Source organism: Phyllobates terribilis, unplaced genomic scaffold (assembly GCF_046119375.1).
Source record: "Phyllobates terribilis strain yellow unplaced genomic scaffold, ASM4611937v1 Scaffold_2__4_contigs__length_985480577, whole genome shotgun sequence".
Taxonomy (NCBI): Eukaryota; Metazoa; Chordata; class Amphibia; order Anura; family Dendrobatidae; genus Phyllobates; species Phyllobates terribilis.
Genome location: NW_027362762.1, coordinates 116,275,742 through 116,301,801, shown reverse-complemented (window position 1 = coordinate 116,301,801; position 26,060 = coordinate 116,275,742). Strand labels below are relative to the sequence as shown.

The window sequence follows — 26,060 nt, the reverse complement described above, 5'->3', positions numbered from 1 at the left end:
CCAAGCTACGACACATCATGGAAAGAACAATCACTGGAGGAGCACATCATGGCCAAAAGAATAGAAGGAACAAGGTGAAGAAAAAGACAAGAAACTTGATCACTTGATACTATCAAGATAATGGTAAAAAAAAGCCCCTGGTGGACCTACATAGGCTGCACAAGATCGAGCTTCCTACAGAACGTTCATCCATCAAGTCGCTATGGCTCGAGATCGAGCTGAAGGCCGCTAAATACACTGCTCGAAAAAATAAAGGAAACACAAATATAACATCCTAGATATCACGGAATGAAATATTTTGCAAACCTTTATTCATTACATAGTGGTGAAATGCGTTGAGAATAAAAAAAAAAAAAAAAAAGTAAAAAAAAAAAAAAAAAAAGGATTAATGTAAATCAAAATTAATATCCCATTGAAGTCTGGATTTGGAATGATAATCAAAGTGGAAAATCAAATTAGAGGCTGATCCACCTTCAGTGGAAATGCCTCAAGACAAGGAAATGATGCTCAGTAGTTTGTGTGACCTCCACGTGCCTGTATGACCTCCCTACAACGCCTGGGCATGCTCCTGATGGGGTGGCAGATGTTCTCCTGAGGGATCTTCTCCCAGACCTGAAATAAAGCATCAGTCAACTCCTGGACAGTCTCTGGTGCAACGTGGCATTGGTGGATGGTGGATGGAATGAGAAATGATGTCTCAGATGTGCTCGATTGGATTCAGGTTTGAGGAATGAGCAGGCCAGTCCAAAGCATCAAATGCCTTCATCATGCAGAACTTGCTGATACACTTCAGCCACATGAGGCCTATTATTGTCATGCATCAGAAGGAACCCAGGGCCCACTGCACCTGCATATGGTCTCATAATGGGTCTGAGGATCTCACCCCAGTACCTAATGGAAGTCAGGGTACCTCTGGCTAGCTCTGCGGCCCTCTAAAGAAATGCCTCCCCACACCATTACTGACCCACTGCCAAACCAGTCATGCTGGAAGATGTTACACGCAGCAGAACGTTCTCCACGGTGTCTCCAGACTCTGTCACGTCTGTCACATGTGCTCAGTGTGAACCTGCCTTCATCTGTAAAGAGCACACGACGCCAATGTGGAATCTGCCAATTTTGGTGTTCTCTGACAAATGCCAATCGCCCTGCACGGTGTTGGGCTGTAAGCTCAAAACCCACTTGTGAACAATAGGCCCTCATGGAGTCCGATGCTGACAGTTTGAGCAAACACATAGATGTTACTGGCCTGCTGGAGGTCATTTTGCAGGGCTCTGGCACTGCTCCTCCTGGGTTGTTTCCCTCCTACGGCCCCCTCCACGTCTCTGGTGTTCTGGCCTGTCTCCTGCTCTATGCTCTGGACACTGTGCTGACAGACACAGCTACCCTTCTTGCCACAGCTCTCATAGATGTGCCATCCTGGATGAGCTGCACTACCTGAGCAACTTCTGAGAGTTGTAGACACCGCCTGATGCTATTGTACCTCTAGGAGTGAGAGTAATGACTAAATCCAAAAGTTACCAAAACAACCGCCAAAAAGGATGAGAACAGAGGAACGGTCTGTGGTCACCACCTGCAGAACCACTCCTTTATAGAGGGGTTGTCTGTTCCATTTGCACAACAGCAGGAGAAATTGATTCACAATCAGTGTTGCTTCATAACTGGACAGGATGATTTCACAGAAGTGTGATTGACTTGGAATTACATTGTGTTAAGTGTTCCCTTTAATTTTTGAGCAGTGTAATAGTTAAATTTGCTTAGAGATGGCATAATATAAAAAGGGGCTAGCGACAGATTTGACTCCCAAGTCCACTTATTGTTTGCAACCATTGACGGCATATACACTAGAAGAGGTATACACCTGGCAATGGCCACAGCAAAGATGGATGCCATAGGAGCCATTGTGTTAAGTACACCGGGGTTTGTTTTTGTTTTTTAATTTCTCCTGTGGTCACACTCTGTATAGGAAAGCAATCAGATCAGATTAGATTAGATTTACTCAATAGTTAAACAGTATGTAGACGAATACCAGCTACAGAGGCCAAAACTCCCCCCACACTTTTGGCAAACATCTAGTTAATGGGGTCTATGGGAATATTAAAGTATACATCGGGAGTTTTTCTCACTGTGTACAATTTTTTTGCATGAATATCTTGTGCACTTTAAGCCCTCCATACCCATTAGACCAGTGTTTCCCAAACCCCATCCTCACGGCCCCCCACAGATCATGCTTTCAGGATCTCCTTAGTATTGCACAGGTGAGAGAATTCCTGATGCCTTGATGATACTTCAATCACCTGTGTAATACTAAGGAGATCCTGAAAACATGACATCTGGGGGGCCGTGAGGATGGGGTTTGGGAAACACTGCATTAGACTAATGTCAGCCGAACAGGAGGATATTGACAGGATATTGATGAGAGAGGTATGGCCAATTGATCAGAGACGTTAAGGATCCAGCATGTCCAATTTTGAACTGCCGTTCCTTTTGTTCCTCTAGAGGTAAACCACTGCCAAACATGTCTGGCGGTGGCTCTCTGAGGCATTGATGCCAATTTATTTTCTTAACCGAAACCAAATTTGGGAGGGTTTCAGCTTTCAAAAGAGTAATTTATAAAACCAATGGATGAATTTAACGTCAGATTATAAGCTTTTATTTCCATAACATGGATAAGCGACATAACTTCTGTCAGGGAGTGTAAAGTGTGTGGGTGGCTTAAAGGGAATTTGTCAGTAGACTAAGCCCTATTATATGGGCATGCAGGTCATAGGAAGATGAATTAAATGATACCTTGATATCTGCAATCCAATGTCTTATTCCAGTGAAACCTCTTAATTGTATATGTAAATGAGCTATTAAGATCTGCGAGCCGGACATAGATCTCCCGGAGAATCTGCCTCCAGAGATTATTTTAAATGAAAGGGGGAGTTACCAGTGTGAGACATGTAATGACTGACAGCCTGCTCTCCTGATCTACATGTCTCACACTGGTACCTCCCCTTTCATTTACAATAAGCTCAGGAGGCAGATTCTCCGGGAGATCTATGTCCGGCCCATAGACAGCTTAATTACAAATTAAGAAAAACATATGTTGCTTGGGAATAAGACATCTGATTGCAGATATTAACGTATCACTTTATGCGGCTTCCTAGGACCTACATGCCCAAATAGACGGCTTTGGAGGGGTGATTCTACTGACAGATTCCCTTTACGGTTGGGTTCCTCTTGTGTTTAATTGAATGTAGCCATGTGGATGGGCAGATTTTTTTCAGTGCATACACATAGTTCACAAACTGAAGAGACTTGCTTATGTTATGCCATCCAAAACTAATGTGCTTGGTGGCACTTAGCTTACACTAGTGGTCTTCAACTTGTCGAATCGGTTCCACAACAGCTGAAAACCACGTGCTTGTACAAAAATGCCAACCTAGTGAATTCAGCTGACGCCCAGGGGCAAGGTTAGCCCATTTACCAGTTTTGTAGTGACATTAGAGACTATGGTAGGTTGACCCTTTATGGAGGTCTTGTAGATGTTACTGAACCAAGAAGTGTGCTTATCTTGCACTTTAAATGGTCACTGTCATCGTCACTTAGGCTCATTTACTCAAAATGACAGATTTGGACAAACATAAAAATCACTCCAAAGACTTTAGGACAAAAGGTAGGGGGTAATGCATGATGGGAAAGTAAGTTCCTACACCTATAGTACTTTCAGAACAAGGAGGAAAGAAATACTGAAAAGAACTGGAGGGCGAGTTACAGACCAAGAAAACTAAGACAGACTAATATGTGCTCCAAATTGCAGTTTTAACTTGTGGGAGATAAAGGCAGGAAGAAAGACCATGCTTTTACTTGGGTTTTAGATGAAAAGTTAGGTGCTTAGTTACAAAAAGGTTACATAATATGAAAATATGTTGTAGAGACCATTATTTTTGGCAAAACATACTAAAAACTGCTGTATGGTTAATATAAAAAAAAAACACTAAATTTTTTCATTAAACAGCACTACAAATGCATAATATATGGAGAAAAAAAAGAATAAAGACTAAAAAAAACAGTGAAGACTACAAGCATGTATCTACAAGCCTAAGAATAATAAGTTATCGGTTCGCTCCTTACAGGATTCCCAAAAAAAATATTTTCATCTTTTAGAGCCCGATGCTCTATTCTAGGCGAAAAAGTTGTGTAGTGACCTCGCCTGAAGGAGTGTCAATGTTTCTAAAAACACTTAAGAAGCACTTATCAAACCCCCTGAGATCTACGCAGAAAGTTCAAGCAAAAGACTGAGCAACATAGAAACTGAAGATCTGAGGCCGCCCAAGGCAGAAATGATAAGGCAGTATATCAAGGAACCAGATGATTTGATAAGGCTGAGGTTATCCATCGTGGTCATAATCTGACCTAACACCCAAACAATAACTGCGGAGAATCGGTAAAATGATTGACCCATCGTATCATCATTTTTCATATTACCGTTTTGGTGTAAAGCTACACCAAAATTAATTAATGGACAATTCCAATAAATTTGTCCGAATCTCTCCGACTACTTAGACGTTAAAGAGATCCAAATGTGTCATCGTGTTATATATACATAACAGACTAGATTTTTTTCATAGGCACTCATACTAATGAGATCTTGTGGACATACAGGTATGGCGTACGCGCCGACATTCATTATTCTGCCGCATGTCCTACTGGAAAATAGCTTTCAATTAGGAGACCTCACTTTATACGTTAACTTATTTATTTTCAAGGGCATTGGAATAAAACTATACAAAGTAGCTCATACCAGGATGAGGGGCAAAAATCCTTTAAAAAAAAGTGCCGTCTATGGATGTAGTCTTTGGTTTGGCGACAGTAAGCTACTTTGCTAACTTTTTTCCCCTTGGAGCATTGTCTTGAAAATAAGTCTCCACACCGGATCACTTCAATGAGAGCTAGTAAACCCCCACAGGAGCTGCATCTAAGGAATCTCATGAGCCAATCAGTACCTCACTTTGTCCTGATGAGGGGCACAAACCCTGAACAGTCTACAGATGGGTGTCCGATTCGGCTTGTATGAACTATTACAATCCCTGACAAAAATTATGGAATCACCGAGCTCGGAGGATGTTCATTCAGTTGTTTAATGTTGTTGAAAGAAAACAGATCACAGACATGGCACAAAACTAAAGTCATTTCAAACGGCAACTTTAGGGATTTAAGAAACACAAAGAAATCAAGATTAAAAATGTGGTACTCAGTACTTGGTCTACCAGTATGTTTGCCTTAACAACCTTCCCATGTGGTTTGCATTTGGTCCAGATTTTAGACACAGCTGACTGTGAACAACCAACATCTTTTGCAACATTGTGTGATGATTTACCTTCTTTTAAGAGTTTGATAATCCTCTCCTTTGTTTCAATTGACATCTCTCATGTTGGAGCCATGATTCATGTCAGTCCACTTGGTGCAACAGCTCTCCAAGGTGTGATCACTCCTTTTTAGATGCAGACTAACGAGCAGATCTAATTTGATGCAGGTGTTAGTTTTGGAAATGAAAATTTACAGGGTGATTCCATAATTTTTTTCCTCAGAATTGAGTGATTCCATAATTTTTTCCCTCTGCTTGGTCTGAAAAAAAATTACCCTTACTGAGTACCACATTTTTAACCTTGATTTCTTAAAGGCTTTGTGCCCACGATGCAGAAATGCTCAGGATTTTTTCCTGAGCGTTTCTGCATCTCCCTGGCAGAAAAAACGCATGCGGATTGTACATGAGTTTTTCCTGCCAGGGACATGCGGGTGTGAAGTTTTCTTCACATGCATTTCCGCATGCCGGTTGACAAGTGCTTTCCAAGCGATTTTAGCATCACTTGGAAAGTGCTTGTCAACTTGGTCACACTATATAAATCCATGCAAACGGCATGGATTTATATACTGTGACCTTAAAGAATGGTAAAAAAATAAAAAAAATAAGTCTATACTTACCTTCTGGTGGCCCCCGCAGTCTTGCTTCGCTCCGTCCTGGCTTGCCGGCAGCTCGTGGTACACTGAAGGACCTGCCGTCACATGACTATGACGTCAGCGCAGGTACTTCAGTCCACCGCGATCTGCCGGCAAGTGAAGACAAGGAGACCGGGGGCCATCAGAAGGTAAATATCATATTTATTTCTTATTTTATTCTTTTTTTCACAGGTTATATGGTACCCAGGTCTGGAGGAGAGTCTCCTCTCCTCCACACCCGGGTATCATCCGCACATAGAAACGCATATTATCCGTGTGTGCAAATGTGCCGACACTGATAATATGCGTTTCAATGCAAGTCAATGGCGGCAATTACGCTGCTTGTCCGCAAAATTAATGGACATGCTGTGTATTTTTCCGCAATGATAATCCGCAGCATGTGCACAGCACATGAGGATTTTATCATTGAGGAACATGGCAGGCCTTCTACCATGCGTTTTTTAAGCGTTTCTACAGCGTTTTTTTCCGCTGCGGAAAAGCTTAAAAAACGCATCGTGGGCACATAGCCTTAGTGTTTCTTAAAGCCCTAAAGTTGCCATTTGAAATGACTTTAGTTTTGTTCCATGTCTGTGATCTGCTTTTTTTCAACAACATTAAACAGAATGAACATCCTCCGAGTCCGGTGATTCCATAATTTTTGCCAGAGGTTGGAGGTAAAACTGTAATAAATGATCAAGTTTGGCCAAAACAAGAACTGCTCATGCAAGGTCTACCCCACAAACATTTACTCAGTATTCTGCATAAATCTGTTCAAAATGTTCTGACAGAGATAAATTTTAAAGAGCGTTTTCTTGGATTTTACAGAAATTGTCTAATAGGAAAGTTATAAATGGTACCGCCAAGCTTCCATAAGAGATGACCTCTCTTCCATCTCCATATGCTTAAAGCACACATCAAACTCACACACCCACATGGTGATTATATTTGGCCTGCTACACCAGAACCATAATTGGGGCCCATTATACTGTACGGGGGACTATGTGGGGCCCATTATTCTGTACGGGGGACTATGTGGGGCCCATTATTCTGTATGGAGGACTATGTGGTGCCCATTATACTGTATGGAGGACTTTATGGGGCCCATTATTCTGTACGGAGGGCTATGTGGGGCCCATTATTCTGTATGGAGGACTATGTAGGGCCCATTATTCTGTATGGAGGACTATGTGGGGCCCATTATTCTGTACGGAGGGCTATGTGGGGCCCATTATTCTGTATGGAGGACTATGTAGGGCCCATTATTCTGTATACTGGTTGGCCTGTGACTTTGTCCAAGTTTTGCATTGTAGCCCTTTGTGTGTTTGAGTTTGACATCCTTGGCTTAAAGGACCAGGCGCATGCTCATTACAGTACTTTGATCTGACCTCAGCAGGGCAGAGCGACGTATGCTTGCTAAAGGAGCGCGATTGGGGGGACACTGTGTGGATGACGTATGAAGCATTATCCACACAAAACAGGGAAAAAGGATGGTGATCGTAGGAAGAGAGGAGGCGCCGGATCAAGACCAGAGACACCCATCAGACGAGACTGTGAGTATAATAAGTGGTCTTTTTGGTGCCTTTCAGAGGAAATTGAGGACATACATACAGTCTCTAAAACGCTGTAAAAAAAAAAAAAAAAAAAGCCTTAAAAGCTATGTACGCACATTCAGGATTTGATTGCAGAAATTTCAGCAGCGTTTCTGCATCTCTTGGCAGGAAAAATACTGTAGAAAAAAAAAGCGCATTTTGCCGTGAAGTTGTGTGTTTATACAGTGTCAAACCTACAGCGTCAGATGTTACAGCATAGTGGATGGGATCTATAGAAATCCAATGTCAACTATGCATGCATCTGAGGCTGCGGATCACCCATGGACACTGACATGCGGCACGTCTTTCAGGACCGCAGCATGTCAAATTCTCTTGTGGAGTCGCTAGTCTCCGCAACAGAAATTTGACCACTAGAATGTATAGAATGCGGTAAATCCGCATGGTTCAGCGAACACATGTGGATTTACCTGCGTTCAATAGAACGCGTTTTGGACGCAGCAAAAATATGCATCCAAAGCGCTGCCAAGTCTGAATTGCGGGCACAGAGCCTAAAATTAAAAAAAAAAAAAAAAATTATGATGTGGGCTAAAGCATCATTTTCATAACCAGCAAAGGGAAAGCCGATCGCTAAAAGCCGCTATTAGTAGCCGGGGAAGGGACCATTAGCCAAAAATGTTCCCTGGCTAGTAACAGCTAACAGCTGTTTGCTTAGCCTTTACTAGCTAGATTACAGGGGAACCCTAGAAAAAAATTGACATAGGGTCTCCCTATAAGATCTAACAAGCAAAGGATAAACAGACAGCTGTGAGCTGATATTACTAGCCAGGGAAGGGGCCATAGAATCTAGCCCCTCCGCAGCGAAGAATATCCGTCTTCAGCCGCCCCAGAAATGGCACATCCATAAGATGCGAAAAATCTGGCGTTTAGCCTCCGCTCTGTCCACTGCCGTGTTTCGGTGGCGAGTGGGGTTGGTCAGGTCGGCCTCGTATTGGCAGATGACATGAAGCCCAGGTTAGCAATAAAGAGGCATCTATAAGACGCCCCATTACTAACCCCATAGTAAAGGTTTAAGATGCTTTTTGTAGCGTCGGCGTCCCTGCCCTCTGCTAGGCAGGGACGCTGTTACCCTCAACTCTCCGCTCCGAGCCCGGCGTCCTCCTCCCGCTCTGCTGGCAGCGCGCGCTCCTTCCCGGCCACGGTGCTTAGGGCGCGCGCGCTCCCCCCCCTTAAAGGGGCCGCGCGCGCCGTCCTAAGGAGTCCCCAGCCAATGGCCGGAGGACTTCACCATATATAAGGCACCTCCTCCAAAATGGAGGTGCCCGAGCAATGTTGTTGCACTGTTCACTACTCTGCTTCAGCCCTCAGGTCCCGTTTCTAGTTACCTGCCAGTTTGCTGTCTGATTCCTGCCTGTTATCCGCTTACCTGCTTGCTAGCCTGAGGTCCGACGGTCTGCCTTCCGACATCTGTCAGTCTGTCTATGGACCAGCGCTCACCTGCTACCTGTCTACTAGCCTACCTGGAGGCTCCGCCGTCACGTGCTGTGACCACCTGTCAGTCCAGAGACTCTTGCCCGCTCACCTGGGAGCGCTCATCTGCTACCTGCCTGTTAGCCTACCTGGAGGCTCCGCCGTCACGTGCTGTGACCACCTGCCAGTCCAGAGACTCTTGCCCGCTCACCTGGGAGCGCTCATCTGCTACCTGCCTGTTAGCCTACCTGGAGGCTCCGCCGTCACATGCTGTGACCACCTGCTTATCCAGAGACTCTCGCCTGCTCACCTGGGAGCACACATCTGCCTGCTAGCCTACCTGGAGGCTCAGCCGTCACAGGTCGTACCTACCCTTTACCCAGAGACTGTCCCGGTCACTTGCCGTGACCTCCTGCCCGTTCTCCCAGAGACTGCCCCGGTCACTTGCTGTGACCTCCTGCCCGTTTACCCAGAGACTGTCCCGGTCACTTGCCGTGACCTCCTGCCCGTTTACCCAGAGACTGTCCCGGTCACCTGCTGTGACTACCTGCCTGTCTTACCTGGTCGCCACCCGCTTCCTTACAAGGACCGCCCCCTTGTATAAGTTGCTCAGAGGTTCCGCCTCCCAGACCCGTTACACTTTTTAAATAAAAGACACGGCCAGAATAAAGCTTTTTATTGAAATAAAATTACACACGGTTTTAATTTTTTTTATTATACTGCCAAGCCCCGAAGCCCTCGATCTTCTGTAAAAAAAAAAAAAGGATAAAATTTTTTTAAAAAAACAACCATATTCCTCACCTGTCCACCGTCACGACGTAATCCAGATTGTCCCACGGCGATCCGGGTCACTTCTACAGCAGCCACATCAATCACTGATGTGACAGCTGTAGAAGACAGCACTGTACACTGACAGGAGTGTAATCACTCCTGTCAGTGTACATCGCTGTGCTACTGGCTGAGGTCAGGTGAGTTCATCATTTGAAGATCCGCTATGATGACCTCATACTGCATCAGTGGTAAGTGGGAACAATACTGAGAATGTTCGCATGCAGCATCAGTACCGTAAACTGAGGTCCCAAAGCGCTCAGCAGATCTCCAGCTGGTGAACTCACGCGACCTCAGCCAACAGCACAGCCGCGCTTCCGTCAGTGTACTGCCGGGTGATCAGGATGCCGGGGGACATCGCGAGGACGGCGGGGGATGCCAGAAAGGTGAGCATAGGCGGTTTTCTATATTATATATATATATATATATATATATATATATATATATATATATATATATATATATATATATATATATATATATATATATATATATATATAGCGCACAGTTGCAGCTTGGCTGAGGAGACTACTGCTTCCCTCAGCCGTGCCGCTCTCGCTGTTATCAGCGGGAGCGGCGGTCGGATGATGGGAGAAGTGGTCTTCCCCAGCCGGCCCGGGTACCATTCTATGTGCGTTTTTTTGCAGTGTATTTGACCTATTGAGTAGTCAAATACGCACCAAACCACCGTAGCAAATCCGCAAATATATTTATACCTGCGGGATTGCTGCGGTTCAATTAAATGCAATGGGCGAGAAACGCTGCATAGAATGGACATGTTGCGTATTTAAACGCAATGACAGCACATCAGGATTGTCATTGCATTAGCTGGCACACAGATTACATAGCGTTTTTGATGCATTTCCAAGTGGAAAAAAAGCCACGAAAACCCATCAACAACCCACAGTGTGCACTTAATGTCACCACTTTTAGGTTATATTGGGAAAACCTGGTGACAGGTACCCTTTTAAGAAGGAGGTCCACACACCAACCGCCCCAACGATGTCTCCATAATGCTCCACCTCTGAATGCAATCTGTCTGTTTACTCCCATTGACTGATACCGTTTCGATCACCGAACCTATTTTGCAAAGATCCACGGTACATCCAGCAAGTAACAAAGAATTTTGATATCCTGCATCTGTGGAGTGTTCCTTTATGATATATGTTATTCATGTAAAGAAAGAATACAAGAAACATCGATAAGAATCTTTAACTCGGCTTGTGTGATTTTATTACGCAGTTTTGTGGACTCTGTGATCGGAAGGGAACATCACCAGGTAGGACTCACAAATGTGTAACAGTCAAAAGTCCTGACCTAACAAAGGGTCTAATGGGAATTGAACCTATATTGCACTTATGTGTCACTTCCCTTATAGGAAGCAGCAGGACTATTTCAGAAAGCCAAAAGCCATTTTTCAATTCCATGAAAGTAGAAGACGTGCACATAAATATAAATATAAGGTTCAGAAAGACGCCCCTAAATAAAGATTAAGATCCTCTTTTTTCTATAGTGGAAATCAGTAGAGAATATCAAGTGACCAATATAATTAAAAACGCCAGTCTCATCCCTACTATGGTAGTAGACATCCCGCCCCAAATCTATCCATCCTGTTGCAGATGTCCGGCTTAGTGAGACAATGGCAAATGCTGAGCAAGAAAAGAGTAGAAATTCCAGTGGACTCTGTGCTTTTGCTGATTCACTTTGCTTTATGCACAATTGAAACCAGAAATTTACATACACTATATAAAAAGACACATATACATGGTTTTTCTCATTATCTGACATGAAATCAGAATAAACCTTTCCCGTTTTAGGTCAATTAGTATTACCATAATTTTTAATATATTTGCCAAATGCCAGAATAATGAGAGAGAAATAGTTTCAAGGCATTTTTATTACTTCCTGCAAAGTCAAAAGTTCATTTCATTAGTATTTGGTACCATTGACCTTCAACTAAATGACTTGGGTCAAACGTTTGGGATATCCTTCCACAAGCTTCTCACAATAGTTGGTCGGAATTTGGACCCATTCCTCCTGACAAAACTGCTGTAACTGATCCAGGTTTGTAGGTCGCCTTGCTCTCACCTGCCTTTTCAGCTTTGTCCATAAATTTTCAATAGGATTGAGATCAGGGCTTTGTGATGGCCACTCCAAAGCATTGACTTTGTTATTCTTAAGCCACTTTGTTACCATTTTGGCAGTATGTTTCGGGTCATTGTCCATTTGGAAGACCCATTTCCGCCCTAGCTTTAACTTCCTGGCTGATGTCTTGAGATGTTGCTTCAGTATTGCCACATAATCTTCTTTTCTCATGATGCCATCTATTTTGTGAAGTGCACCAGTCCCTCCTGCAGAAAAAACAACCCCACAACATGATGCTGCTACCCCTGTGTTTCACAGTTGGGATGGTGTTCTTAGGCTTCCAAGCTTCTCCCTTTTTCCTCCAAACGTAATAATGGTCATTATGCCCAAAAAGTTCAATTTTAGTTTCATCACACCACAGGACATGTCTCCAAAAATTAAGGTCTTTGTTCCAGTGTGCATTTGCAAACATTAACCTGGCTTTTTTATGTTTCTTTTGAAGTAATAGCTTCTTCCTGGCAGAGTGGCCTTTCAACCCTTGTTGATACAGTACTCGTTTCACTGTGGATATTGACACAATCTTACCAGCTTCCCTCATCCTCACAAGGTCTTTTGCTTTTGTCCTTGGGTTGATATGCACGTCGGACCAAAGTACGTTCATCTCTGGGACACAGAACCCGTCTCTTTCCTGAGCGGTTTGATGGCTGGACATTCCCATCTTGTTTGTACTTGCGTATAATTGTTTGTACAGATGAACGAGGCACCTTCAGGTATCTTGAAATTGTACCCAAAGATGAGCCAGACTTATGCAAGTCCACAATTTACTTCCTGATATCTTGGCTAATTTCTTTACACTTTCCCATGATGCTACACAATGAAGCAGTGTGTTTCAGTTGTGCATTAAAATACATCCACAGGTGTGTCTGTAATTAACTCAGATGTTGCCAAAAAAAAAAAAAACTATCAAAAGCTTCCAAAAACATGATATCATATCGGCAGTCTAGAATTGTTTAAAGGCATAGGAATCTTAGTGTATGTAAACTTTTGACTTTGCAGTAAGTAATAAAATGCCTTAAAACATTCTCTCTCTCATTCTGCCATTTTGGCAAATATTACAAATTATGGTAATCGTAATTGACCTAAAACGGGAAAGGTTTATTCTGATTTCATGCAAGATATTGAGAAAAACATGCATATGTGTCTTTTTATATAGTGTATGTAAACTTCTGGTTTCAACTGTATATAGGTTACATATTAGTCTTCGTGTTCTTATTATACATTGAGACCCCAAAGCAGAGCAGTGTCCAGGAGGTTGTTTAGAGCTAGGTATTATGTGGGTACCCCATTAGGTGCTCTGTTTGTTGCAATTGCTATTCCCTAAGTTTTGCTAACACAGTATTCGATGGAGAATACAATTTTTTTTCTACCAGATTTTCTGACGGGAAATTAAAGACTCAATTGCTATAACAGCATTGTGAATGAAACTACACTATATCTCCTTGTACAATACAAAGTTATATTGTGGTACAGTGTTAGCCAGAAAAATCAATGGAAATACTTTAATGCCCAAAAATGACAAAATTATTTTCGGAGTGATACCCTTAATATCCAACCAGAAAAAAAAATATATTTGCAATCTTTCATAGCACAGAAGGTCCTTCCTCAGGCGGGATTACAAATGAATAGATAAGACAAAAGCACAACATTTAAGAGATGTTAAGCAGGACATTTGTTCATGAGGTGTAAGGGGTGATGCCTCCTATTGATAAGCCAAGGAAATCAAATTAGTTTTTTTTTTTTTTTTTACAAATTGAAAATGGAGAGGCTGTGGGAATGTTTAGTTATCTTTAGTCCATCTGGTTGAGGTGTGAGTTGTATCCGTGCAGTGAGTCAAACAAATTTTTCTCTGTCGTCATTAAAATGGCTAACCCCTTTTTTCTGGTTAGCCAATAAAGGTATCACTCCAAGAATACTTTTGTCATTTTTGAGCATAAAAGTATTTACATATACTATATCTCATATACTATATCCACGTAACACCCAAGAACTCTGCTGCATCCATTAACCTGCAGGGCAGATTTTGATCTTTGCAGGATAGGGTAAATCTGCAGCATTTAAATGAAAAAAAACTGCATAATTTAGCAGCATAACAATAGCATTGAGATATCAGCAATGGGGGACAAAAAAATATTTTATAGTCAAGAATTTTGGTGCAATGATTATATATACCTCCCAACTAACCAGTATGCCTTGGAACTGGTTTCTGTGAAGTGGGCCCTGAAATTGATGTGATATTAATGGGTTAAGAATATTTTCCTATGAAAATGGTTACATTGTGCGCAGAATTATCCTGTGGGCCCTGGGATAATACGTTCGCTACACAGCGTTACACTAAGTGTTATTTATATTGTACTAAGAATTAATTTGTTTAAAAGAAACTTGTACTTTTTAACTTTACCAGTTTAGGACGCAGGATGGCGGTTCGATGGTTAGCATAGTTTTCATGAAGCAGTTGGATATCGACCAAAAGCAACTTCTGCATGAGGTTGGATTTTCTAATTGTGCTTTCTTACTTTAAAGTAAAACTAGGTGCCATCACCATAGGTGATCATTCACAAGATGGAGGCCAAAAGGGTCTTCCAGCCTCCTCCTGGCTGGCGTCTGCATATAGGGGAGCCGCAGACTGCACTTTCCCATACAGAGGGCCAAAGAAATGTATGTCATGTAGTACAGCTGGTCCCTATGGTGGACGGATACGGAGGCATCCATACTGGCTGGCAGGCGCATATATAACACAGTGGGCACAGACGCAGAGTCTATAGGAGTCAGCAATCCAATGTGCCTCCCAACCCTCCCCCAACATATGGTTAAGGGGCGAAGGATTGGACATATTGGATTATAAGGCCCGATCTTTTTGTTCCTTTGTAAGAGGTGTCTGGTAGCAGCTTATGGCCCCTCATAAACATCAGACTAATAGCGGATTCAGCCGACAATCTATTGTCTATGGGGGGCCTCTCGATTTTCCTCCGACATGATATAGGGGAAAGAAGTATCTGGCATGTTGGATTTCCGATGGCCGATCCTCTTGTTCTCCGCCAGATAAGCCAACGCCAGAGGAATCTGGCAGCGACTCTCTCAGACAACACATTCGCTCTGAAAAGCCGAGCGTTCATGTATGGGAGACTCCGGAGTGATAGCAGCCGGGTGAACCATCACTATCCATCGTGTCTTGTGTATGGAGTGCTCTAGGGTGTGTGCACACACGTCTGGTTTTTTTGCAGAAAAATCTGTTGCAAATACTATGTAAAATATGTGAGTTTTTGCCGTCTTTTCACTTGCGCCCCCCCCCCCCCCACACACACACATTTATTTGAATGGGTGATAAATACATAGTAACATAGTTTTTAAGGTTGAAGGAAGACTAAGTCCATCTAGTCCAACCCATAGCCTAACTTGTTGATCCAGAGGAAGGCAAAAAAAAAAAACATGTGGCAAACACTAAGCTCCACATTGGGGAAAAAAATTCCTTCCCGACTCCATACGACAATCAGACTAGTTCCCTGGATCAACGCCCTATCAAGGAATCTAGTATTTATAACCTGTAATATTATACTTTTCAAGAAAGGCATCCATGCCCTTCTTAAATTTTAACAGTGAATCACTCATTACAACATCATGCGGCAGAGAGTTCCATAGTCTCACTGCTCTTACAGTAAAGAATCCGCGTCTGTGATTATGATTAAACCTTCTTTCCTCCAGACGTAGAAGATGCCCCTTTGTCCCCGTCTCAGGCCTCAGAGTAAAAAGATCAGTAGAAAGGTCTTTGTACTGTCCCCTCATATACTTGTACATAGTAATTGTTATGTTCTGCTACCAGAGCTAAGGAAAGAGAGGAGATCTGTCCCTACGATAGAACTCAGCTTAATCCCTACGATGTAACAGGGAACCTGATCCTGCGATCAGACCTGCAAAAGTCCTAAGCTAGTCTGTACGGAGACCTATAGATGTGGGGAAGGAATCCCTACAAGTACTAAGGACTGGGAGGAAAATGGGACACCTCCTAACAGAAATAGTAGCAGACAGACGAACAAACAAAATATATAGAACAAAGAGGTCCGTAGACCAAGCAAACTAACAGAGTTAGATACAGAGCACAGGCTAGCTAGAAAGTAGTTAAACAATGAAGTCCAGCAAAGCCAGAAGGGCGGAGCAGGCTTAAATAGGCCAACAAGGTCAAGTGACCAGCAAAGGAAAAAAAACCTAAGAGCAAGGTTCTAACAGTAATAAGATCACCCCTAAGCCTTCTTTTTTCCACAGTAAATAACCCCAAGTGTAATAACCTGTCTTGGTATTGCAGACCCCCCAGTCCTCTAATAACCTTGGTCGCTCTTCTCTGCACCCGCTCTAGTTCAGCTATGTCTTTCTTATACACCGGAGACCAGAACTGTACACAGTATTCTAAGTGTGGTCGCACTAATGACTTGTATAGAGGTAAAATTATGTTCTCCTCATGAGCATCTATGCCTCTTTTAATGCATCCCATTATTTTATTTGCCTTTTGCAGGAGATGCCTGACACTGGCCACTAAACGTCAGCTTGTCGTCCACCAATACACCCATGTCTTTTTCAGTTACAGTTTTGCCCAGTGTTTTACAATTAAGCATATAATTATACATTTTATTTCCTCTGCCCAAGTGCATTACCTTACATTTATCCCCATTAAAGCTCATTTGCCATTTATCAGCCCAAGCTTCTAGTTTACATAGATCCTCCTGTAATATAAAATTATCCTCCTCTGCAGAGTTTAGTGTCATCTGCAAATATTGAAATATTACTCTGTATGCCCCCTACAAGGTCATTAATAAATATGTTAAAAAGAAAGGGGCCCAATACTGACCCCTGTGGTACCCCACTGTTAACTGAGATCCAGTCTGAGTGTTTTCCATTAATAACCACCCCTTGTTTCCTATCACTGAGCCAGTTCTTAACCCACATACATATATTTTCCCCTATCCCCATTGTTCTCATTTTATGTATCAACCTTTTGTGTGGAACCGTATCAAAAGCTTTTGAAAAGTCCATATACACAACATCCACTGCATTTCCTTGGTCCAGTCCGGAACTTACCTCCTCATAAAAACTGATCAGATTAATTTGACAGGAACGGTCCCTCGTAAACCCATGTTGATATTGGGTTATGAGGTTATTCTTCTTCAGATACTCTATCATAGCATCTCTTAGGAAACCCTCCAGGATTTTACCCACAGTAGAGGTTAAGCTTACTGGCCTATAATTTCCAAGCTCAGTTTTTGTCCCCTTTTTGAATATTGGCACCACATTTGCTATACGCCAGTCGTGTGGTACAGACACTGTTATTATGGAATCTTTAAAGATTAAAAATAATGGTCTATCTATGACGTTACTTAATTCCTGCAGTACTCGCGGCACGCTGCGGATCTGAAAGGGCGCTCTGAAGGATAAGTCTGCAAAGAATAAAAATAAGCAGTATGTGCATACGAATTCAGAAAATGCATTCACATTGCTGGTACTGTAAAGAGCCCACCCCCCACTGGAAAAAAAAACGTGTAAAAAATAGAAAAAATAGAAAAAAATGCAGCGTGTGAACAAACCCTTACTCTCCCCAATTAAAACACATGTTCTCTCAGCCAACAGCTATCTAGTTTGGGGAATATTTGCTGCAGATCTGCTAGAACATCTGAGTAGGTCCGTTTCTGCAATCCCTATTTGGATGAATAGGTTAGTTCCAAACAATTCTGCAAAAAACAAAACTAGATATAGATGTAATAATTATGACTAATTGGTCTGATAGGAAATTGTACCTGGCTTGTTCTTTATCTTGCGTATATTTCAGACATATTAGCTCTCGGCTTTTATGTTTTTCCTCTTCCCAACCTGTATTTGTTCACAGGTTTATAAAACCCTCTAGATGTCAGTGTTGCCCATAGCAACCAATCACAGTGCAGCTTTGATTCCTAAAGAGCAAAATCCAAAACGAAAGCTGCACAGTGATTGGTTGCTATGGGAAACACTAAAGCTTCCACACACACAGACTAACGTTGGCTGAACCAGGTGATAACGACGGGTTCGGTTGACGGCCATATTGTAGCCATTTTCCGGCTTTTAAAATCGCTTAAAAGAAGTTAAAAAAAAAGAAGAAGAAACGAGCACAGCAAGTCATTATGTGATCACTGTGTACATGTTGAAATCCTTTTTTATGTTTTTTTCAGCGATGTTTCAGAAAGGTTCAAGGTGGAATCTGCCTGAAAAAGAAGCTGTGTGAACATACGATAAGAGATAAAGCCGCTGCCAGAAATGTCTGGCAGTGGCTTTCTCATAGAGTATAGGAGCGCTCAGCCGAGCAGACGCTCCTGTGTACGGGAGCTGGTGGCTGAACAATCATCCAACATCCATCTAAATGTTTACGGCGTGCTTTATAGTTTTTCTTTTAGGTAGGTTCACTCTCATCTGAGAGGATCGGGCTGATATATATATATATATATATATATATATATATATATATATATATATATATATATATATATATATATATATATATATATATATATATACACATACACACACACACTGCTCAAAAAAATAAAGGGAACACTTAAACAACAGAATATAACTCCAAGTAAATCAAACTTCTGTGAAATCAAACTGTCCACTTAGGAAGCAACACTGATTGACAATCAATTTCACATGCTGTTGTGCAAATGGAATAGACAATAGATGGAAATTATTGGCAATTATCAAGACACCCTCAATAAAGGAGTGGTTCTGCAGGTGGGGACCACAGACCACATCTCAGTACCAATGCTTTCTGGCTGATGCTTTGGTCACTTTTGAATGTTGGTTGTGCTTTCACACTCGTGGTCGCATGAGACGGACTCTACAACCCACAGAAGTTGCTCAGGTAGTGCAGCTCATCCAGGATGGCACATCAGGTTATAGGAAGTTTCTCCCCCAGGTACATTTCGCCCCCGCACATTTCATCCCTATCATTTCGCCCTCAGGAAGATTCGCCCTCGCACATTTCGCCCCTGGATGTTTGTGAACTGGGGGCGATATGTGCGGGGGTGAAATGTGCGGGGACAAAACATCCTGGGGGCGAAACATCCAATTCCCGGCACATCAATGTGAGCTCTGGCAAGAAGGTTTGCTGTGTCTGTCAGCGTAGTGTCCAGAGGCTGGAGGCGCTACCAGGAGACAGGCCAATACACGTGGAGAGGGCCGTAGGAGGGCAACAACCTAGCAGCAGGACCACTACCTCTGCCTTTGTGCAAGGAGGAACAGGAGTAGAACTGCCAGAGCCCTGCAAAATGACCTCCAGCAGGCCATAAATGTGCATGTGTCTGCACAAACGGTTAGAAACCGACTCCATGAGGGTAGTAGGAGGGCCCGACGTCCACTGATGGGGGTGGTGCTCACAGCCCAACACCGTGCAGGACGCTTGGCATTTGCCACAGAACACCAGGATTGGCAAACTCGCCACTGGCGCCCTGTGCTCTTCCCAGATGAAAGCAGGTTCACACTGAGCACATGTGACAGACGTGACAGAGTCTGGAGACGCCGTGGAGAGCGATCTGCTGCCTGCAACATCCTTCAGCATGACCGGTTTGGCAGTGGGTCAGTAATGGTGTGGGGTAGCATTTCTTTGGAGGGCCGCACAGCCCTCCATGTGCTCGCCAGAGGTAGCCTGACTGCCATTAGGTACCGAGATGAGATCCTCCGACCCCTTGTGAGACCATATGCTGGTGCGGTTGGCCCTGGGTTCCTCCTAATGCAGGACAATGCCAGACCTCATGTGGCTGGAGTGTGTCAGCAGTTCCTTCAAAATGAAGGCATTGAATCTATGGACTGGCCCGCCTGTTCCCCAGATCTGAATCCGATTGAGCACATCTGGGACATCATGTCTCGCTCCATCCACCAACGTCATCCAGGAGTTGGCGGATGCTTTAGTCCAGGTCTGTTAGGAGATCCCACAGGAGACCATCCGCAACCTCATCAGGAGCATGCCCAGGCGTTGTAGGGAGGTCATACAGGCAGGTGGAGACCACACACACACACAATACTGAGCCTTATTTTGACTTGTTTTAAGGACATTACATCAAAGTTGGATCAGCCTGTAGTGTGTTTTTCCACTTGAATTTTGGGGGGGACTGCAAATCCAGGCCTCCATTGGTTAATAAATTTGATTTCCATTGCTGATTTTTGTGTGATTTTGTTGTCAGCACATTCAACTTTGTACAGAACAAAGTATTCAATGAGAATATTTCATTCATTCAGATCTAGGATGTGTTATTTGAGTGTTCCCTTTATATTTTTTGAGCAGAGTATAAAGGATAAAATAAAAATATATAAAGAAATGACACATTAAGAAATTTCCCTCAAAAGTCAAACAAACAATCTGTAAAATTGTGGGAGAGCTAATAACCTGCCATATAAAACTCACGTAATACAAACGTATATGAATAGCATTTTATTACACGCAACATATAACATTTTTTTTGTCTTTTCTGCTTTTCATTATACATCTACTGACCATACAAGTCACAATTCTTCTGCAGCAGAGCAGATGGTAAGCCGGGCATTATAGAAGTGTTACACGCATCCGTGTGCATGATAATAAGTATGGAAATCAGATTGGAGGTACAGCCATCTAAATCAGTGGAGTAAGAAAATTATATGTATATACAAAATAATATGTAAAACATAAAAACACAACACATGATGGCACCAACCTTACCCAGCCCTAAGATGCAGACGTTACACGATGATTGTTCCCTTCTTATATTAAGGTTAACGGCAATAATAACTAAGTGATGCTGCATTCTCCTGCAGAGACCTAAATCATTAAGAGTAATAAGCTGAGAAAAATGGTTCTTAATTAAGATTTAAGCCAATCCTTTAGAACGAGCCGCCTATAGAAGCAGCAGAGGAGACAGGGGGCTTGTAATTTTCCTCGGTGAGGGGACGACGCTCAGCATCACCAGCAGCCGGCTCCGATCCCAACCACGGGGGCATGATAAAATAAAGATTCATTTATTTCCTTACGTCATTGTGTAGCAGCATCCGGCCCACAATGCACGGCGACTGCAGCTGCTCTCCAGACTGATTAGCTTCCTGCTGATAAAGGCACCGGCACTCATTGAACAGACAGCGCTCAATGCATATTCAATACACGGCGAGGGGGGATTTATTCCAATTACTACAGCGTGGATTGGGGAGGGGGGAAAAATAAAATAAAAATTAAAAAAAAACACTTATTGTAAAATACTGCAAGACATGTCACAAAACCTTGTACAAAGCCTTCCTGGAAGAGCGGAAGCAGTTATGGCTGCAAGAAGGGGGTAGGGGGATCAACTCCATATTATTGCTGCTATAGAATGGGAGGTCATAAAAGCCCCTCTCGGTGTAATGGGTAGATGCCACAATACTTCTGCCCACACAGAGCATAATTAAGCACAGGTATCTGTACAATGCCTAATATTGATCTGATAACTACCACTAGGTCTTCATCAAAAGTTGGGCATATTTTGGATAAGGGGGTATCCCTGTCAAAAGGATATAAATCGCTAGGATGCTCCATGACTTTAGGATTGGTGGGGGGGGGGTAAGACCGCAAAGAGCCAATGTAGTGCTACATCCCCTTTAACTTTTTTTTCCCTACAACAGCGCCCCCTCTACTACTACCGGCAGCTTCCTGCCCAGATGAGCAGCGGGGAGCTCCAGGGTGCAGAAATAAAGTTAGACGGGGAAGCGACACTACATCATTACTGACAACCTTTCACTAAGGATCAGTGAGGGTCTCAGAGTTTAGCCCGCCCAATACTACAGTGATTCTAGTACAGAGGCCAGAAGCCTGCGGCACTCCAGCTCTACTCTGTAGGTTGTCAGATCAAGCTGGGAGTTGTAGTTTCAAAACAAGAGGATTGCCACAGGTCGCTGAGCCGGGCAGTAGGATATTCCTTTACATAACATTATAGTGTGCTCATACATGACAGATTAGTTGCAGAAACATTTAATGGGGTCGTTTCTGCAGCATGTGCCTGAATTTCTGCAAACGTCATTCACATGAATAGGACAGTCGCATATAGGAATAGACACCATGGCAGATGGGCAGCAAGGTGCAGGACAAAGGTCGTAGGTAGAGCTGGTTCAAATAATTTTGCATGACCCGGTCCATCTTCCACGACAGTGATGTTTGGCCATTGTATAGGTTCCCCAAGTACTGCCTCTTACCCGACAACATCCATGGCTCTTTATTGATTAGCCATCCTGGCGCAAAGCTATCATGCCACAACGATCCCGTCACGCCAAGGAGAGCTAATCAAAAACAGAGCCTCGGATGTTGTCAGGTAAGAGGTCATACTCAGGGGTCCCCATATACCGGGCTCAGATGACTGACCAGGATGACGGACCGGGTGGTATTAGTGACTTCACACCCTCTAGTTTTAAACTTAACATGTCAATTAGCATTCTTTCAAAAGACGGGCAATACCCAGGTTGTGTCAGTCACCACCCTATAGAAATAATGGATGGTACAAACACCCATGAGTGGGAATCCCTACTGTCACTGCACACCAAGAGCCATAGTGACTCCTAAAATATATATATATATATATATATATATTATATATATTATATATATATATATCTCCCCTGTTATCCAGACTCAGCTCATTGCAGGCCTAGTTACACTAAGCCCTAAATCCCAACATGAATATTCCCGTCGCCCGCACTCGTCCCCACTGCCGCAGCTCCTTCATCAGGTCAAATGCAAAGGAAGCAGATGGCAGCAGCGGCGGCATCATCCACTCAACACCTGACTGGAGGAGACAAGATGCTCTACCCATGAACTCTCCTCTGTCAGCGCGCTTCACCCTCTAAGTGCCAACGTGACAGTCCGCGTGCCCACATGCTACCAAGACAATGAAGGCATTTCATGGCTGTGCGCATTAATCCATTAGTTGGAATTGCGATTCTTAAGACTGTGCTAATGAAGCGGGTCTAAAGCCTGGGTGTGAAGGATTATGGGGTCACGTCTGCTGTAATGGGAGGACGGGAGCCGACGCAGGAGGACGTTTATAGAATCTGGTCTCATAAATAGTAGAGATATTAATAATAACATAATGGTGCAAGTCCGAGTCACGAGAAGCCTCAGATCCACCTCTCCAGCATCCTTCCACAATTACAGGGAGGCAGCAGCTGCTGGGGGGAGGGAGGCCGGTCACAGCCTGGAAAGGCCCCCGCATCTCTGTACTGCTGATGCCACATTGTCTCATCGCTATCGGTACAGAACTTGTATCAGCCCCAACACCCCCCAAACCCCACAACTGCAATTCATGGCCATCAATACTCGACGGCCAGCAGTGGGGCTGAAAGGCTGGTAATGTCGGCTACAGCTTGCCACTACTACCATCCCTGCAATACGAGGCCTGGGCAGAGGAGGATGACGATGAGGAGGAGGCCTGTACCTGAACCTAGGGAATATGGAGGACAACCCGGTGCCTTCTAGATGGCTCTGAGTAGTCACCTGCAGTCCAGATCCTGAGCATGGAGGGAGGAAACCGTATGTATGTATGTATGTATGTATGTATTACACTCCTATACATACACATTATATGTACATTATATGTGTGCACAAGTGTTTATATGTATGTATATATATATATATATATATATATATATATATAGTATGTATACATGTGTAAATATATATTTTGTGTATATACTACACACACAGTATATACATACATATGTACACATATATATTAGTGTGTGTACATATGTATGTATATACTGTGTCTGTACATATGTATGAATATATTCTGTGTGTGTGTGTATTATATACACAAAATATATATATATACACATACATACATACACATCCTATGTACAGGGTGGCACACTATGCCTCCAGCTCTCGGCCCCCTGGTGCTGCACTCTTCAGGGATGATCGGATGCATTGTGATCAGACAACACACCAGAGCAGCAATCATTAACCCCTTCCTGCCCCGGAGAGGTGAGGCCAATGACAGGGGCAGCAGTCCTGCTGTTGGGGGGATGGATAGATCTGCTCTATTTCTGGACACAGCGGAGCAGAGGTGGCACACAGCCCCCAGCCCTGGACTAGCACCGCCAGGGGCCATTCCCGGGGGCCTGGGAGCCACACTCTGGGCATGGAAACCGAGCAGTCACACACTGGGTGTCTATGGCGGCAGATGGATGGGACGGGCCGGGCTGCGACCCCATAGGGCAGTGACCACAGAGGGCTGCGACCCCCGGCCATCCATCCATCCATCCCCCGTGCTCTGCAGTGTGGTGAAGGGCAGCGGTGCCCGCAGTGTGGCGCCCTGCGGCGGCGGGGGATGCGGTCGGGCTTACCAGGTTGAGCACGGTCTCCACGATGTCCCGGTTACTGACCTCCCCGACCTGTATGAGCCCGATCAGGACGGCGAATTTCATCCTCATGTTGCGGATGGGCACGGACGGATTGATGACCCCGCCGGGCAGCACCATGGAGCCGGAGCCCCCCGGGGCATCCCTGTCCGGGCAGCCGGCCCCCGGCTTGTGGTCGGCGCTGGCCATGTCTCCGCACACAGCGGGGGACGGATCCTCAGGGAATAACGGGGCTGCCGCTGCTGATGACTGGTCCCGGCGATCACCCGGCAACAGCGCGGCCGGCAGTCACAGAGAGGAGACACCTGCGGGTGATGCGCCGCCTAATCCACTGTGCCCGGGGTGCGGATCCTGGCAGAGCCCCGCTCCTCCATCACCAGCCGGCGCTGTCAGATCACCATCCAATACAATGAGAAGCGTCCGGGTAACGGGAGAATGCGGCGGCTGCAGCTGGCGTTGTTGTGATAAGAGCAGACAGCGCTCACTCCTCCGCCATGTTGACGCCCCCTGCCTGCGGTAGGGTGAACTGCGCCTGCGCCAGCGTTGACCGGGGGCGGGGCCGAGTCCGCCTAGCGACCACAGGGATGGACAGGTGCACAGGTGCCGGGCGCAGGGGGCGCCGAGTGCGGGGGGCTCCCGGTCACAGTGCTGCTCCCTCCATGGAGCTCCTTGTTTCATCCCTCTTTCATCATGACACACATTCATCAAGTGCTGTTTCTCCACTTGTCTGCAGTCATTTTCTTTTTTTTAAGGCTATGTTCACATGTTGCATTTTTGCTGCGTTTTTTCCCCGCAGGCCAAATCTGCTGTCTTGGCTGTAAAGAAGCTACTTACAAAAATCTGTGATTATTTTGCTGCTTTTTTTGCACTTACTCATTGCTTCCTATGGGTATAAAAGTGATGAAAGTGACATGCTGCATTTAACAAAAACAATGTGTATAAGATTTCTGAAATCTCTTAGGTTTTGTTAATACTTTAAAACGCAGCTTAAATTTTGCTTTAAAAAACGCAGCGTACGAACATAGCCTTAGTATTTGCATCTTATTCTCTGTATGTTTTGTGCCACATTTTACTTTCCCTCGCTTATTTTTTCCCCAGAAAAGCTTTGTGTCTTTAAATGTTTCCCACAGATTCCTGAAATGCAACTTTTACCATGGGGCACGTATTACTAAACGTTTTTTAAGTGTTTTCGCTACGGAAAGTCTGCGGCAAAAACGCTTGAAAAACGCATAGTGGGCACACATCCTTATAGCATATTACCTGCTACTTCCCTTGTTGTCCCCATATTTCCCGTTACTCCCTGCGTGGAGATTGACCTTGTTACAGTAAATCCCCCTTGTTTATTAACCCCGTATTGGCTGCTCTGTGTTTCTGTGTCACTGCATCTAAAGTACCTGTGTCACATTTGGCGTAGTCGGCAGGATGCAGTCTTTAGACACAGACACTGCAGATCAGTCCATCCTGGGAGCCCCTAGATCTAGCTTGCCTCTGGGGGCCATGCTCAGCAATCTCCCAAAGTTCACCGGGGACAATATGATGCTGTGGGACTGGGTTGAGAGAGTTAGGAGTATGTTACGTATGCATCCGATGACCCCAGCTATGCAAGCCGAAATGGCCTTACTGGCCCTGGACGGAGAGGCCCAGTACTCCGTGATGTACCGCCCTCCTCATGACCGGGATACTGTAGAAAAAGTGGTGCGGATATTGGAGGAGATACATGGG

At 44.2% G+C, this 26,060-nt stretch overlaps 1 protein-coding gene across 6 annotated transcripts in view; it reads right to left on the bottom strand.

The window, feature by feature from the left end:
• NBEA (neurobeachin) overlaps window positions 1-24,871 on the bottom strand; it is a 786,732-nt gene extending 761,861 nt beyond the window's left edge. For all 6 annotated transcript variants that reach the window (XM_073662535.1, XM_073662540.1, XM_073662538.1 and 3 more), the window contains exon 1: window positions 24,324-24,871. In XM_073662535.1, the coding sequence (XP_073518636.1) occupies window positions 24,324-24,527 (204 nt within the window). In that variant the 5' untranslated portion in view covers window positions 24,528-24,871. The remainder of the gene's footprint in view (window positions 1-24,323) is intronic.
• Between the last annotated feature and the right edge of the window lie 1,189 nt (window positions 24,872-26,060).